Source organism: Anguilla rostrata, chromosome 6 (genome assembly GCF_018555375.3).
Source record: "Anguilla rostrata isolate EN2019 chromosome 6, ASM1855537v3, whole genome shotgun sequence".
Classification (NCBI taxonomy): Eukaryota; Metazoa; Chordata; class Actinopteri; order Anguilliformes; family Anguillidae; genus Anguilla; species Anguilla rostrata.
In genome coordinates this window covers 13,096,574-13,113,044 of record NC_057938.1, presented here as the reverse complement: position 1 = coordinate 13,113,044, position 16,471 = coordinate 13,096,574, and the positions used below count along the sequence as shown (strand labels likewise).

At 39.8% G+C, this 16,471-nt stretch overlaps 3 protein-coding genes across 11 annotated transcripts; 1 reads left to right on the top strand and 2 right to left on the bottom strand.

Annotated features, from left to right (window-relative positions):
* Positions 1-562: 562 nt before the first annotated feature.
* Positions 563-8,997, bottom strand: LOC135256577 (mesoderm induction early response protein 1-like). Of its 6 annotated transcripts, none has more exons than XM_064338487.1 (13): positions 8,892-8,997; positions 7,553-7,577; positions 7,154-7,299; positions 6,580-6,762; positions 6,035-6,173; positions 5,683-5,747; positions 5,497-5,569; positions 4,845-4,996; positions 4,616-4,697; positions 3,764-3,858; positions 3,142-3,269; positions 2,393-2,520; positions 563-2,090 (listed from the first exon to the last, which is right to left on the bottom strand). In XM_064338487.1, exons 1-13 carry the CDS (start codon positions 8,982-8,984, stop codon positions 1,822-1,824), a joined length of 1,578 nt encoding a protein of 525 aa, XP_064194557.1. In that variant the 5' UTR covers positions 8,985-8,997; the 3' UTR covers positions 563-1,821. The 6 variants fall into 6 exon arrangements, with proteins under 6 accessions (XP_064194557.1, XP_064194559.1, XP_064194558.1 ...); XM_064338489.1 differs by having other exon boundaries at positions 3,142-3,188; XM_064338488.1 differs by having other exon boundaries at positions 3,764-3,855.
* LOC135256582 (relaxin-3-like) lies at positions 7,971-12,940 on the top strand. 2 transcript variants are annotated; one of them, XM_064338503.1, is made up of 3 exons: positions 7,971-8,575; positions 11,444-11,558; positions 12,012-12,940. In XM_064338503.1, exons 1-3 carry the CDS (start codon positions 8,522-8,524, stop codon positions 12,158-12,160), a joined length of 318 nt encoding a protein of 105 aa, XP_064194573.1. In that variant the 5' UTR covers positions 7,971-8,521; the 3' UTR covers positions 12,161-12,940. The 2 variants fall into 2 exon arrangements, with proteins under 2 accessions (XP_064194573.1, XP_064194572.1); XM_064338502.1 differs by lacking the exon at positions 7,971-8,575 and having other exon boundaries at positions 9,630-11,558.
* dynlt5 (dynein light chain Tctex-type family member 5) lies at positions 12,283-15,924 on the bottom strand. 3 transcript variants are annotated; one of them, XM_064338501.1, is made up of 5 exons: positions 15,765-15,924; positions 14,977-15,081; positions 14,537-14,628; positions 13,968-14,092; positions 12,283-13,401 (listed from the first exon to the last, which is right to left on the bottom strand). In XM_064338501.1, exons 2-5 carry the CDS (start codon positions 15,078-15,080, stop codon positions 13,198-13,200), a joined length of 525 nt encoding a protein of 174 aa, XP_064194571.1. In that variant the 5' UTR covers position 15,081; positions 15,765-15,924; the 3' UTR covers positions 12,283-13,197. The 3 variants fall into 3 exon arrangements, with proteins under 3 accessions (XP_064194571.1, XP_064194569.1, XP_064194570.1); XM_064338499.1 differs by having other exon boundaries at positions 14,977-15,091; positions 15,771-15,921; XM_064338500.1 differs by lacking the exon at positions 15,765-15,924 and adding an exon at positions 15,434-15,457 and having other exon boundaries at positions 14,977-15,091.
* Between the last annotated feature and the right edge of the window lie 547 nt (positions 15,925-16,471).

Here is a 16,471-nt window from a genome sequence, read left to right as displayed (position 1 = left end):
ATCTGAATTAAGTTTTCCCCTAATTTCTTTTTATGGTGTGAAAATCAGCAAAATATTGTAGTCAACTATTAGAGGACCATGCATTTGTTAGCCACAATTATTTTTGAGTCTACAGTTCCCCAATATTACGAAGCGATCCCAAAGTCATTGTGCTGCTGGATGTCATCCTAGTGCATTAAAACTTATCTGGTTTTGAAATTGAGTTTTAATGTAGCACCCTATGAGTCACCCCCACTGAAAATTCATTAGTTTACCGTGGCTGTGTCTCAAGTAGAATCTCAGTTTAGAAAAGAACGGTAGCAGTACCTCTTGTCAAGATATCAGAACGGCTTTTCCAAATGTTTTTTTTCCCAAAACTTAAAATGGAGAATTAAATATGGATTTCTCATGGGCTCTAATGCCAAAATTATTATTTGGGAGGGAAGGTATTAAGACACATTCCATGTCCCTAGACCATGATGACAAAACAAGGCATTGCCCATTCCATGCACCTGCAGTGCCAGGCCCCATTTTACAAAGCTAAATACAACCAATTGACAAAAAAAAACACTTTATTAATATGTACTTCACAATTATGTTGTTTAATGACAAGAAAATATTACATTTGGTTTAAAAAAAAAGGGGAAAAAATTCTGTATTTCAGAAAGTAAAGCTTTAAGATGAGCAACATTATTTTGTGATGGTAAGCGCCTAGAACCTCATCGGCACCATTTCAGTCAGTGGTTTTTCAAAAACGAACGAACACGAAAACAAGGTTTTGGTGCTTTTAAAATGCAAGGCTTCTCAGACCTTGGAACTAGCAGGAACTTACAGCATTGTTCTAGCCTGCACTGCCTCCCACCTTAGCACCAAGCCACAAAACACTGCTTTAGGGAAAAAAGGACTGGGCCCCTTCTATTCTCAGAGTTCCATTCTCATTAGTGCCTAATGTGCACAGGGCATATATACATGCCTGAAGTGTTGTGGCCCAATGCTGCTAACAAGTAAGGAATGCAAGTTAGACTGATGGGCTTTCATGGTATTCTTGGCCCCCAGGACAGCAAGTAAAAAAAACAAAAAAATACATTCATATCACAAGTAATTGCCAATATTGTTTATCAAAACTGTAAGAACTGTACAGAATAAGAAATTTTTACAAACTTTTATATCTCTCAATAAGTACTGTTATTTAAAAAAAAAAAGAAAACGAGTCAAATTCAACAGAGGTTCTGAAAAAAATAGTTTGAACTAATTTCTTTTCCATAATCACAAATATACAGGACATCACTGATGTCAACCTCAACATAAACAAGCAGGGTAGGCTAACCGCCAGCTCATTTTCCTAAAAACCAGAGTGCGCCACAGACCTCCTGGCGGCGGAGTCTACTGTCCATGGGTGGGACTGAAGGAGCTGTGGCACCGCCTTCCTGAACGGAACCCAAAGTGCAACGTCTTGTGCCTGTAAATCTCCAGCAACCCTTTTCATCGCTCAGTGGCCAACAGGCTCCACCTCTCATCAAAAAAGGTGGCTTAACAGCAATAACCATCATCAGTATGTGTAATTCAAAAATATAGCTTGCTTACAAAAATATTACAGGTGATCTCATACAAATAAAGGGAATATTTCTTAAATTTGGATGTGTTCTCTCTCACATTCACAATGTTTTTTTTTTTTTTAACCCAAACATTTTTGGAGCTTTGGGATATAAACTGGATTGGAGAGTGTGGGGTATGCTCCCCATACAGACTGCTTCCCCCCACTCCTTGCTGGTGAGCCCACAGGGTTCTTGGAGGCCCAGTCTATTATGGCCCAGGCCTTAGGGTCCTTCCTTTAGTACAGGGTCAGTCGCCTTCAGTGCTGGGTGTGCTGGTTCTGGAAGGTTCTGCCTCTCCACCCTCTGCCCTGTGTCTCTTAGGCGTCCTCTCATGGACGCTGTCGTCCTGGGAGCGCCCGTTCTGGCCATTGCTGCGAGGGTCCACCCCATCACACCCGTTAGCATCTCTGGAAGCGGGGTGGTCCAAGGAGTGGGGAGGGCCATTGGTTTGAATTGCCTCCGGCTTTAATTTGTCTTCATTGGACATTGCCTCCACAGCACCATGAATTACTGTACCTGTCATACACACAGAGCAGAGCACGGTGACTTACAGTATGGGTTATACAAACATATGCAGTGAGACTCAATACACATACGGTTATATAATCACAACATTAATTTTCATTTGACTCTCCTATTTTTTTCTCCACAATATGGAATTGGCAGTTGTGTCTTCAGTTACCGCTGTGTGACTTGCACCCACACACTGCACTGGAGCTGAGAGTGAGCTATGAGCTATGTGTTATAAAGGTCTTTACACTTTAAAGGCACTAAGAACGTGTTGGTATTTTTGCATTCTGAAAAGCAGTTGTGCTCACCATTGTGGTTGCTGCTCTCATCTTTTTCTGAGTGGCTGGTGCTGCTATTGGAGGTGGTGGGAGGTGGGGAGGCAGCCCGACTAGAGGCAGTGCTCTCCGTCTCGTCCAATAGCCGGTCCATATAATCCCTGAGAAGAGCCAAATGCAATACAGTGAGGGTCTCCTCTGCTTAATCTATGACATGACCTCCCACTACATTACCTATTGTCACGTACATATCATATTTTAAACATAGGTTTCTAGCATTTGGGCTAAACCATTCAATGAACATTCAGTGATGTTAACTTGAAACCTATATTTGTTTGCTTAACATTATGTCTAGTTGAGATAAATAGGTTGTTGGAAATCCATAACATCACATTTTCATTTAGCTGTCTAACAGTAGCCATGAAAGAATGCTGTTCTTGCAGTTGATACTTTGAACTTGCCACACACCCTTATATAAAAAGCACTGACTACAATGCAGACAAAAAACTTTGGATGTTAATGATTTTGTACTATTTTAATTTTGCTGGGTTAACAACAACTGTATTGCATTTTTTAAATTATAATATCACAAAAGAAGACTTTTTATATAAAATTACTTTCTGATCAAAGCATTAGTTCATCACATCAATTAATATGTTAATCGGAACAGCACCATTAAAAAATGTTCGTGTTTCTTCTAACATAGCCATCAGTTGAACCCGTGAAAAGCCAAAGAGGGCTTCTGAATTTCAGGGCTTTGCGTCAATCGAGCGGTTACTTACGTCACACCTGGGTGAAGGTTGTATTTCCTTTTCCCAAGCCTGGTTTGCTGTGCAAAGAAATCATAACGCTCAGATTTCTTCCACATGTAATAAAAGGCCACACATTCTCCTACTGATCTAGTTCTCACCTGAAAAAATTTAATTTAGCAGACATGAAATACCTAGGGGGAAAAACCAGTGTTAAATAAATACACATGATCAAACAAAACATCATATTTCCATATTTATTCATAGATTTCAATTTACTGCAACAGTTAACATCACTTTGTCATAAACATGTTTTTAAAAATACAGTTATAAGTATACATATTATAAATTAATATATTTACATATTTACCTTCATGGAATCAATTATTCAATGACAATAATTAATTTAATTTAAGCACTCAATAATTCAAGACATTAAATAATTCAAAGACAGTAAAAATAATTTAGGATCTTTACATTAAAGGCATTTTAAAATTGAATACACACATAATAACAGCAGTGTTAGCAGTAGCTTTCCCTGCAAATTTCAATTAGATTTTATTTGGCAATCCTAAGAAAGTGCATTATAATTGTAATAATTCAATTTACTGAAGCAACTGAACATTTGAATTCACAAAATGCTGGTCTGCCTTACCTTGTTTCCTTGAATTAAATGAAAATCCTTTCCATAAGCTTTCAGTCCTTGTTCAAAATTTCTACATTCTTCTTCTGTCCATATTGATAATTCTTCTGTGACAGATGTTTGACTATTGTTATTGTCATCATTAACTAAATGCAAATGCTGCTAGCACAAAAGTACAGGTCAACTTTTAAAATATTTAACGTTCTGGGACTGTTACACCAACATCACCCAGCCCAGTATCAAATCATAACTGTGGCCAGTAGCCCCATGGAAAATGTACAGCCAACAGGGTATACCCTTTCATCCTATCTCACTGTGTAAGTCTGGCCCATCTGGGTTGCCAGATAGTACGTCCTGTTATGGCGCCGTTCTACTGCATTGATGAGCCCCGCGGTCGGGCACAGAACGGACTGCTAGAGCACAACTGGCTGTAGCATTGTGCACCAGCAGGCCCCACTGGCCAATCAGACACCTGCAAGTTCGCCTATTGAGCTGCACATTCAGTGTCTTCCTCCAAATAATTCTGTACAAGCCCAATGTGTGAACAGTGGTGTGGCCGCTGACATCACATGCTTTGGAGAGCACATGCTTGTCTGCGCTCTCCCTAATCAACAAAGGAGGCTGCGATGAAAATAGAGGCAGCTGGCCAAATTTTGCAGAGAAGAGCAAGCACTTAGCTCTCTAACAAATTAACACAAGATGTCTGCAGCAATGGGACAGTATTATAAAATATGATATGGGCATTCCAAATCGGGAGAGACCCCTACCAAAGGTAATGTTTCCCCGATAGACAATTCATAAAATGTTTTTCTGCACTCAATACTTGTACAATAGAAGATCGTATCGTACACTAAAAGCCCTTACCTCTGGCTGCTTTAACATTGAATTTCAGTCTCCTTAAGGCTTCCTCTGTATCAAAATTGCACTTCACCAATTCATAGAGCGCCTGAAAGAGACAGACCGTTGTGGGGAGGGGACACTTCCTTGAACAAAGAAAAGAATACTGGCTGTGTACATGCATACAAACCTTTGAAATCATGCGTGCGTGTGTGCGTGTGTGTGTGTGTGTGTGTAGGCCTGCTGCAGGTGGTACCTGCTCATTATCTTTGATGTGAGATCCCTCAGGAATGGCATCCACACCCTTTTCCTCTCCTGTGCGCTTCGAGGCTTCAGTAAGAAACTGCACCACTTCGTTTTCCGGAAGTAACTCGGGATCCCACAATAACTGGTCGTCATTTTCGTACACTGCGCTCGGGAACAATGACAGACAATTTCACTGCAACACCATTTCCGGGACTTAAGCCAACAAAGACGAGCAGTCATTTCTTTCGTAAAGGTGGACCTGGCAAGGCACTTACAGAATGAGATGTGGATATGGACTGTTTAAAAGACAAGGTGGCCCCAACACAGTTGACACAACTAGAGATCATTTCTTGATAAATAACAATAAGTGCTTCCAGTATATTCACTTAAATGTCAGTCATATATCACAAGCAATCTCCATGTTTCAACTGCACAGTGTGTGAAGAAATCTATGGACTGTAGAAAGCGTGACAGCAAAGGTATTTCAAACCACAAAACATCATTGTCCTTGCAATTTACGTGTAATAATGTACAATGTCAACCACTAAATATCTACATAATTTGCTGTTTGTCGCAATGTTAGCATGGAAAATTCTATATTATCCAGCCATTTGAAAAGAAAATGTCACATAAGCCAAACAACTGAAAACGATCCGTGTTACCTTTCTCATTGTCTTTGTATTTGCAGAGCCCAGATGGCGTTTCAGCCTGATACATGGAGCCCACCATGATCTCCTGAAGGTACAAAGCAAACATCTCTTTACCTCACAAAAAAATAACCAATCAGCAATCAGTGACAAAGCACTGAAGAAAATTACCCTGAATGCCACCACACAGCACTTCCATACCTTTTTCCAGTCTTCAGACGGAACGTAGTCTTCATCCTCCTCCGATTCTTCTTCGCCATTATTACCTGAAATGAAACGGTTCAAGAAAAATGAAGCCTGTGTGTATTCCAGTAACCTTACTGCGATAAACCCAGACCAAGCGAAGTTTGATCACTCACACAGGACAGCATTGTGCATTTAAGTAATATCATGTGTACATGATACGCAAACCACTATTTGGTTTGCCATGCAACAAAATTGATTTCACTGTTCAAAGCAAAGAGAAATTAGTCAGTTGACAGCCTTTGGTGTCACCGTTACAAGTCCGTATGCCTGAATTTAATTCAATGCTGACGGTGACAAAGCCACATACTTTCGAAGTACTTGCACTTCCGAGGCCTGATGAGCTCAGCAGTGCTGTGAGACCGGCGGCGCTCGTCGCTAGGATACGGCGCCTCGTCCTCCAGTTCACCAGAATGCTTCGCTCTCCTGTCGTGAGCTAGAGGCAGGGACTGAAGGAAAAAGGCAGAAACAGTTTAAGGGAAAATCAAATGGGCTTCAGATTTAGTCACATCACAAGCTTTAACCAAAAATTTTAATCAAATGCCTGGTCACACGTTCTTAGACAAAACTGAAAGAATTATTTCTACTATGCACCCATAGTAATTATTTGATTGAAAAATTTTATTTTTTTTGCATGTCACAAATTAAGCTGAGAAAATAAAAAGACCAGACTGAGCAGAAATTTCTACATGTATTTAAATGAGGCTCTATATCGAACTAGGCAAAACATGCGATTCAGCAGAAAAAAGCTAACCCAGAATGTATGCCCTTTCTCAAAGTACATTTTCCAACAACCATGTTAAATTCTGGTCAAGTTAAAGTCAAAACAAACTTAAGACGTGGGACAAAACAAACCTTATTCCTCTTCAATTCCTCGGTACTTCTGCTGTGGTCATTATCCAAATACTCAATGTCTTCCCCCTCATCTTCATCACAATCATCATCCTCGTCCTCCTCTTCATCATCTTCCTCCTCAGGAGACCCCGCATTGCCATAACCATAGAGGTTTAGCAGCTCTTCAATGGGCATTTCACCCTCCTGAATAAATGCAAGCAACACAGGCATGTCAATAGTCATACATGGGGGCAGTGGGAAATACAGTCAAAAAGAACAAATACCCACACCCACGCACTGTGCCCCAAATCAAGGAAACAAGGAAAACATTTTGACCAATAAGCTCTTCCCCACATACAGATGGAGACCCTGACTATTCAACATGTTTTCTGCATTTTACCTTCCTGTTACACACCAAGTTAGAACTGTCTCACTGCTATGCTCAAACACGGTTTCTCTTCAGTGAAAGAACTGTGGCTACAAATGCTACACTTCCAAACTGCAATCCATAAGCCTTTGTCTTTGTTAGTTAATCGGTTTTAGCAATGCAAACCGCCTGGGTTGACGGTCAATAACAAGGTTACTTGCAACTCACTCGGGCAAGGTCATCAATCTCATTGCCAAAGCTCGTCTCTTCTTCTAGCATCTCTTCTTCATCCAGAGTTCGCTCATCATCGTAGTCGTGAACCAGCATCTCAGCGGAAGGGTTAAACTCCTGATCATCTGAGCCAGCTGAGCCTCCTGACAGCAGTGTGCACAGGGAGCACAAGTCATCACATCGCCACCAAAGATGTACGCAACCCAGACTACAAATCCATATGGCCAAATCGAAGCATAAGGTACACAACACAACAGGTGTTGTGTAGTGTAGCTTATGTGCACTAATGTGCAACATATGCATTTCTCAGATGTAGGCTAATTGTAAAAACAAAATATAAAGACATAATTGACGATTATGGCGGCTTTAATTTATTTAATTAATCATTTAACTTACCTGGGCTCAAACTCCCAAAGGAGGGCTGAAAATGAAAAAAAATATATGCATCAAAACCTGCATCTATGGCACTCAACTAAATATATCTACCGTATTCAGGCTTATTTATCAAATAGCCTATCTACTGAAAGAAGCAGGAATAGCCAGCGATGTTGTGCCTCAAAAATTTTCACTTAATGCGGTAAATTTATCTAAGTTAGCCTGTGAGTGTATATCAGATGTATTTGTGGGAGGGCACAATCCACAAAGCTTATTTATAAGGAAGGTAGGCTGCTGAACACTATGATAATAATGAAACATCACGTAAGGGTGACAAAAGGGAAACAACTCTGGTCTAATGTAGTTAATTATAGCTACCTAGCCTCAAACAATAAATCACAGAAATGTCCTTTATTTTTCAAGGTCAAAGGTCCGACAATTGTATAAGAGCTAGGCTAGCAATTAACCAAGCAATCTAGTTAAATACCTACTAGCAACTCGCTTAGCGCTAGCTAGCAAAACGTCAAGCAAACAATGGCATTTCAATCACTTTAACGTTAGCTACCCAGTGAACGTTGGGGTTTCGAGACAATTTGCAAATAATTTTCCTATTTCAGAAGTTAGATGTAGCTAAAATAATTGACGGGAAACCAGCAACAGCAAAGCAGTGGGTCCACACGAAACGGAAAGTTTATTTTGAAAATTAAAAAGCGCGCCTGAACTTGCGAGTTGGATAGTTAGCCAACACTACAGTTAGCTAACGTTAGCCCACGGCCGTCGGCTAGCTAGTCTGGCTACACAATATTGTTAAATTCAGTGTCACATCAGAAAAATGATAACAAATGTTTATAACAACTTAAGGATTCTGGAAAAGTTTGCAGAAATATTGAATTAGCAAAAATATTCAATTCGCTGGCTAGGCAGCAATAAGCAAACATTTAGACTAACGTCATAAGAGCAACATTAGCTAGCTAGCTAGCATCGGAGTTAATGGTTGTTGTTAGATTGGAAGGAACGCGCCTGTTCTCAAGCAGGCTATGCAAGGTAAACAGTTTCTTTTTACCTACTGTTTGATGGCTCCAGTAAATGATGTAAGGTCGAACGAGCTAGCTAGTACTAATTAGCTTCCCTATAGACAGAACTTTGCAAAAATGTCGTTTAGCCAAACAGCTAACTGTTTTACACTTTGAGAAGAGGCACACTTTCATCCTTTTATATAGACTTTATACCTAACAAGCCAGTTACCTTTATTGCGAGTAAGCTAACAGAAATTTAGTTTAAAGCGATACTTAACTGAAACCACAATGGTTTCAGTCAAGGCTATATGTTTGGAATACACTTCAGTCTGTTTCATCCTTACCTCCGCCATGTTTGCTATGCTTCGGGTTATGTTGCGGGTCATTTTGGGTCCCGGATTGACTCCCTCCCTTTCCCTCCATTTACGTGACGTCATTGATCTACATTTCTCTCTTTCTCATTCATGCACCTTATTAGAAAAATCCTGGGGCAAGAATTAGGGTTTAGGGCTGGAATTAGGGTTAGGGCGAAGAAAACAGGAAGGATTAGGGTGAGGCAAGAATTCAGTGATGTTTTGGAGCTATGGAAAGGGTTGGGGCTGAAATTAGGGTTGTGCAAGATCGCTAATACATTTAAAATCACCATTTTTTAAAATGCGGACTCAGTTTAATTACTATCAGTAGATATACCACATTTTAAAGATTTATCATAGGCCTAAATATACGGTTTAGGTTTAGAGTTAAGAGTTATGAAAATGGCATTAGGTTTGTGGAAAGATTATGGTTATGTTTAGCAACAAGGGAAATGATTACTGCAAACCTTTTCATATTTGGGATGTTTGACTACAACCAAGTAAAAAAAAAATTGAAAATAAAATTTTCTATTCAGCAGTATGAAAGGCTCACCTTGCTCTTTCTGATTATACTGGAAATTGTATTTCTTTTAACAAATAATTAACAGAAAGTTATTATTGTACTACAAACTGTAGCATATTTTATATTTTTATACTTATTTGTATGTTATTCTTTATCCTGTAAATATTTATCCTGGTAGAACAGTATAGTTTATAGATCTTCAGACGTGGAGTGTTAAAAATATGGGTGCATATCTCAGATGTAAAGTGTAGATTTGTCCAACATTATGAGTGCTGTTTAGAGATTCATTCTGATGACCTAAGTGCTGCCATATCAAAAATCTTGCATCACATTATACACAGGCATGGAGACCCATGCATTGTAAACATGTTGAAATCATTTCCACCTCATGGTCCCTTGACTAATGCAGTCATTTTGCCAGATTAAATTGTCATTTCCCCTTTTCAGTCAATTGTCTCAAGGCAATTACTTTTGTATGAGGAGTGAGGAGAACTCTATTTGCCTACCTCATAAGTAAATAAGGAAGAAGCCATTTCTGTGTCTTCCTGCAGGTAAACATCACAATATGTGCCCTAGCAAATCAGAAACAATAAGGCTTTCACAGAAATTATTTTTGCCAATCCCCCAAAAATAAAAACATAGGTTACACTTGAATCAATTGTACGTGCAAATGATTGCATCACAAATGTAATATGCATAACCAAATGTAAGTCCTGGTGCTTGACAAGCAGTGAATTACAGCAAAAATGTTTGTTTTTTTGCAGTTTAATGCTCCCAAATGCATTTTACTGCTGTTTATTTACTGAGTGAAATCTTATCTACCTTAAGTTTTTTCAAACCCCAGATAGCCTAATACCTTTAGCCTGTAGTGCAAGTAATCATTGTGGCAAGAAGGTCATTCACAGTGAGAAATTGCTAAGATTTCCAAGTGCAGTGTCCAGTAAGGTTCCAGCTGATGGGCAGTAATGTTAACAGGAGCAGACCAGGAAGACAAAGAAGCAGTAGGCAAATATCTAGTGTTGTCTAGCAAGAAGAACAGTTGTAAAACTGTGCCATAACTACAGGAAGAACTCAATGCAACTTGACACCTGTACACTATATATGTATAGGTGTATGTGGTTGCAATAGGTAATCCCTCACCTTCAACCCTTGATAGATAATAGCCTCTTTACTGACCTGTTCAGCATGATAACCATACTGGTGAACAAATAGGGTTTAAAAATTGAAATCAGTATTGTTTTCCCTTTTCTCGCCATTTCAGAGAATAATTCTACTTATGTTTCTACTCTAAAAGGCTTTAATGTACAAATGCACCTGCAAACAACCGGGATCAAACAAAGCCTTAAAAAGGTGCCATGTGATTTTAATCACGTCAAACCTATAAATAGCCTATTCCCTCCCATAACCGTATATTTATTACGTCATACCAAATATTATGTGTTTATGCAGACTACACATAAAGTTGGTAATGTAGTCTCACATCTTTAACCTTTGTAGGGATTTTGAGCTCTTGGAAAAAATGACGATCATAATATCACTGAGACATACATTACTGGAGACCTATGTCTCTCACCATTTTAATGATCCTGCATTGAGTTAAGACCGAAGCAATCAAGCCGTTAAGCCAGGCCTTGAAAGAGCATTCAAAAAGGATGTCATTTAATTCCTCGTTAAGGTGCTAGGGCTGTAAAGTGATGATTACCGGACAGGAGTCACTTTCTTGAGCCACAAATTGCATCGTTAAGGGATGCCAGGCGGAAAAATAAAGCAGATCAGTAAGTGGGTGGGATGGTTACTGGAAAAGTTCAGAGGTGGACTCAGGTACTGATAGGCGTAGGGATGGAGCCGGGTATATATGTAGCAGATGGCACTGCTCAGAGGTACGTATCAGCTTGAGGAGTTGGTCTCGAGCAAGAGGGGTGTGTATTTCAGTGTTACCAGTTCAGTGACTCCGAAGGCCAACATGAAGGCACTGTTGTTACCTGTGGTGCTGTTGTGGGTGCTATGGTCGGTGGCACAGGCGCAGGGCGAGGTGACAGCTGTCAAACTGTGCGGCCGGGAGTTCATCCGCGCTGTGGTCTACACCTGTGGTGGTTCCCGGTGGAGGAGGATCGTTGAAGAGCGAGAGCTGAAAGGCAAGTCCCCTTCTGACACACGAGAGCAAGTCTCTACCACAGAGATGAGTACAGAGCTGCAAAAACAAATGAAAAGCTTAAAAATTGTCTGCACGTTTTATATTCCATACATTTATTCTCTGTGGAAACACACTTACCAAGATGTGACTGAACAGTATGATAGTGAGCCTAGTTAATTATGCCAAATACAATGTAGGTATTATTTGCCTTGACTCAATGAGTCTTGTATAAAGCATCTGTGATACAGTCTGTTGAGATTGTAAGACGTTATTTCCTGATTCAAGAGTGAGGTTTCACGACCCAGTAATGGGTAGAGCTATGTGCTGTCAATCGGCGATTTGTCAAAAAGATTGTTACAAATAGCATGTGGTAGCTTTGCCCATTTTTTAGCTTTGTGTTGTCTCATTGTCTCCTCGTTAACACGAGCCATCTCTGTGTATCGTGGCGGTGCAGGAGTTGAGGACACAGAGGACCAGAATTCCCTGGGGCTCTTTGGAGACAGCCTTGGGATGGACCGTGCACAGCGGGACCTGAACCAGATGCTGACCACCGTGTGCTGCCAGATGGGCTGCCGAAAGAGCGACCTGGCCTTCCTGTGCTGAGGACAGCTCTGGCACGCACCTGATCCAACACAGACACTCTTTTCTCTGACTGCAATGTAAGCGTGCTAAAATATATCGCCAACTTTGATTATGAATTGTTAAAAATAGAAACCAATTCACTGTTTTGCGAAAGAAAATGCTTATTTTATTTGCACTGTACAAGAATAAAATTATTCAGTTTGCAAGAAAAAGGAATATCTAAGAATAAAATGTGCAAGAGGACATTCAGTCTATTTGCTATGCTCTTCCAAAAAATAATGATTTTAAACAAATATGATATTATTTTTGATGCTTGATCATTTCTATATACTATATTGATCACCAAAAGTTATGATGCATGAATTAAATGTTGAATTGCTAAATCTTACATTTCTAAAAATTCATAACTCAAAATTAAGTATAAATTGGTATAGCAGTTAGATTGAATGTCCCTGTCCAATTCACATTTTTAAGCACTGTGCCATGCATTATGAGATTATAAATTCTAAAGATTAGTCCTCTGTCTCAGTGTAAAAGATGGCTTGTGGCCTTCCTGTCACAACAGCCATTCTGCATACAGAAGCATCTAATTAAACGAGGAATTGGCTGGAGGTTCTCATACAGTATATGTACAGTATGCACCCTCCCCTCATTGTTCCACTATGAAATGTAAAAAGCATTACCTTTTGAGTACATTCAATATTTTTCAGCATTTAGAAAAATATAAAGACAGTGCATATGCTTTACATGTATTGTATTTTGCTATTATGGTATAATAAACATTGTTTCATATGCTGAGAATGTGCACAAGAAAGCTGTTTTGTTGTACACCCACGTGTTGGTCTTATAGTGATTTATAGCTATATGCCATCTAATCTAATTGACTTGCACTTGGGGCCCGGATTAGCTGTACTTGGCATTATGAAAATGGAGTGTTATTGAAAAGTCACCTGGGTGAACCCTATGTATAAGTGGTATGAATGGAACACCCTGATACCTTTCAGCCTGAAAAACATGACAATAGGCGATGAGAAGGCCTCCACAAGAGGTGGCCCAAGTCACTCAAAGTACACAGCGTAAACGCTAGCGACGGCGAACAAGGAGCTGTTCTTGAAGGCGTACGAGGAGAATGTGTCATTGCCAGGGTCCCACAGGCACCGGCTGCCGATGCGCATGTTCTGGTTGCTCAGCTGCCCGATGTTGATCTGCACGATGATCTTGTAGCGTGGAATCATCAGGTCTTTCACTCTGGCTTTTATAACCTGGAGCCATATAAATAATGCATTTCAGTTCATCCTGAACGACGGTGAACAGAGGAGCATTACCTTAAAAGTGCAGTCACATTAGCCAAATGGTGTTGGGGACAGTCTGAGCTCCAGAATCATTCCCTTGACCACATGACAGATTTAACCTTTACCAAACTGTAGTATAAGAATTCTCTTCATTGTTCCCTTGCTACTTCCTGGAAAGTTGTTTCTTAGTTTGAAGCGATTTTCAATTTCACAGTTTACAATTGCAGCAACAACTATATTGCTAATTACTTGTTATCATTGCGCTACTTAAATTCTGTTTTGCAATACTGATTAGGTCTAAGATCAAGTAAAGCATTTGCGCAACTAATATCTCATTTTATTCAGTAGTGTAGATTCTGTGTTGTTCATCATAGTGTCCTAGTAAGTCTCTGTCACACTTTGCCCATCTGCTATAGGACTAAACAAATGAGTGAATGTACAGTACATACGAATATACATGTACATATGAATGTATGTATGTATGTATGCATGCATGTGTGCATGTATATTACACACTGTATTTATGTCTGTCTCACCTCAGATATCGTCTTTGTCATCTGCCTACACAGTTCAGCCTCATACTTCTCCTCCTGTAGATAACTTGTGAGCACATCCTTCAGAATATTGTTGACAGTGAGCACCGGGAAGCGTTTCACTGGACCTTAGTTGGGACAGCAGGCAGAAACAATGACAACATGGACATGCTGGACATGCCAGCCTGTTAAATACGCCGAATCATTACCAAATGTGGTTCTGTCATTCACACCTTTCATAACCTGACCACAAAACCAGAGGCTCCAGATTAATTATTTACATATACGGGTGAAAATGAACAAACAAGTGTGATTAATTAGTTGAAAGGATTGTGCCTATTGATGTCTCTAGACTAGTGAATGGTACTGTTTTTTTTTTATTGTTTTTTTTTTTTTATCAGTCCCACAGCAGTAAGATTTATTGTCACTTACAGATTGATGTCACTTCTCAAATATATGTGAGATCACACCCTGAAGATCTACCTGACAGTGTAGCACAAACATCTTCAGAATTCCTGCCCTCACAGAGTAGGGGAAGGGGGCACACATTCATTGGGAGAACAGGGCCTCACCAAGCTGGTAGGTGTTCTCCATCTGTACGGTGGGCCGGGGGTTGTCATCATGGTGACCTGGCTCATCGATGTAGGACACTGTGCTAATGGAGCTGCAGGAAGAGGAGGCAGGAGATAAAGAGAGGGTTAAGGATATCATGTGTGGTGAGAAGCTGTGTTCCTTTAAAGCCTCCTTGGGGGCCTTCCCGTGGCCTCCCCTTTACTTTCATTAATGATTAAGGCCATGGACAGCTGTGAACAGTCTGTAAGGAAGGCATACCCCTTCATTACGGCTTACTTCTACTTCCTGGGTATGGATTGTTCCGTAATACTCAACCAAAGGTTTTCAACGAGTTCCTTTCAGAAATACAACAATGCATTGAATGGGGTAATTCAGAGCAATGCATTTATGTTTTTTTTAACATAGATTAAGCAAGTGGGGGGGATGCAAAAACACCTACTCCTTGGTCTTGCCAATGGCTCTGACTTCATGGCTGCTGAGTGAAGACACACTGGTTCTTTTCTTCAAAAGACGTGCCGCCTTCTCTTTCGCCACGTCTGACATCCTTCTTCAATCTTCAACAGGAGACGAAAAAGCATAAACATCATACCAAACATGTTCACTGTCACTTCCTGTTACCAGGTTACTATTAATCACTTAACTACTGACTACTGACTACAATAACCTAAGATAGCACTTTAGTATATCGGACAATTAGCCATCAGAATTTTAAACGCACAAAAACAATAATTTTACAGATAGTCAGGATAGCCAGAAATGCTCCTGGCTAATTATAATCCAAGATCTTTAGCGCATAGATATCACGAAGAAATACAATTAGTATCCAGCTATAACGTAATTGAGCTATGGAGGTTCAACCTCTCTAGGCAATTTAGTGAATCCACATAGCTACTAACCTAGCATCTCACCAATTTAAAAAAAACTATCGCGTTTCACGCATAGAAAACCTATTACAAAGCAACCGGTAGGCTACAACACTGTTCTATTTTCTCCACTCTGTCTCATTGATTAATTCTATAAAATCCAAATGATCGATCTAGACTAGGTAGTATAACTAGATAGCTGGCAAGATGTCTTTCAAAGTATTTTAGTAAATATTAAAATCTGACAGCAGACGACGGAGAGACGTAAGTTAATGTTAAAAAGAAATAATTTACAGAAGTAACTGAAATGCAGCTTTGCCTAACTTTGCCTCATTACTTTTTCGAAATTTTTAGAATCGTGCACTCTTACCAGTGTAAATAGCAGACCCGGAAATATGTGGGTCAGCCGGAGCGTTCAGTTGTCCTGACAACACCGGCGTGACCTCTGTCCCAACAAGAGGATCCTTTTCTTCAACACCAATGAAAAGCCTGCATTCTGCACTGTGCGCGCCCTACAGTGCTTCCAAATCTGCTTGTTCTTTTTTTTTTTTTGGGTCTTATTTTTCTGTTTTACAGGATTAGTATACATTTAACAATTTTTACAAATGACAGACTACAGAACTCATGTCGTGGATCCACAAAAATACAAATCATTTAGGCACTATTTCTCCGCGTATGAAAAAAAACTACACGTGTATACACCAATCAAAATTAAAGTGTCCACAGTTAATCAGGGGAAAAGTAGCTCATAACCAATCAGTGAGAGCAGCAAAGCCACAGGGACCGGGAAACTGGACGCGAGCTCAAATCGTGGCAGAAGCACAGGTGATATCAGAGATTTTGAATGAAAAATGTTTTATTTATTTATTTTTTCATGGATATGATGAAACATTTGGTGTTTATAATTAATAGCATTAATTAAGGATGTGTATAGATACACATAGACAGATATAATGCAAACATTTTAAATTGCGACCAATTTAAAATTTTTTGCATTAATCAGCTCAGAATATGACCTAGTAGTGAACTGACAGCATGTGGCAATGTGTGACAGGGACATTTTATGGGGAC

Excerpts from the sequence above, each read along its gene's own strand:
- LOC135256577 (XM_064338487.1), bottom strand. The coding sequence starts at position 8,984 with ATGACGTCACGTAAATGGAGGGAAAGGGAGGGAGTCAATCCGGGACCC. Across the intron at positions 7,578-8,891 it reads GCATAGCAAACATGGCGGAG|CCCTCCTTTGGGAGTTTGAG; the intron begins GTAAGGATGAAA and ends TTTCATTTTCAG. Across the intron at positions 4,698-4,844 it reads ACATCAAAGATAATGAGCAG|GCGCTCTATGAATTGGTGAA; the intron begins GTACCACCTGCA and ends TGTCTCTTTCAG.
- dynlt5 (XM_064338501.1), bottom strand. The coding sequence starts at position 15,080 with ATGTCAGACGTGGCGAAAGAGAAGGCGGCACGTCTTTTGAAGAAAAGA. Across the intron at positions 14,629-14,976 it reads GCCATTGGCAAGACCAAGGA|CTCCATTAGCACAGTGTCCT; the intron begins GTAGGTGTTTTT and ends CTCTTCCTGCAG. Across the intron at positions 13,402-13,967 it reads TGACAAAGACGATATCTGAG|GTTATAAAAGCCAGAGTGAA; the intron begins GTGAGACAGACA and ends ATATGGCTCCAG.
- LOC135256582 (XM_064338502.1), top strand. The coding sequence starts at position 11,288 with ATGGCACTGCTCAGAGGTACGTATCAGCTTGAGGAGTTGGTCTCGAGC. Across the intron at positions 11,559-12,011 it reads TGAAGAGCGAGAGCTGAAAG|GAGTTGAGGACACAGAGGAC; the intron begins GCAAGTCCCCTT and ends GTGGCGGTGCAG.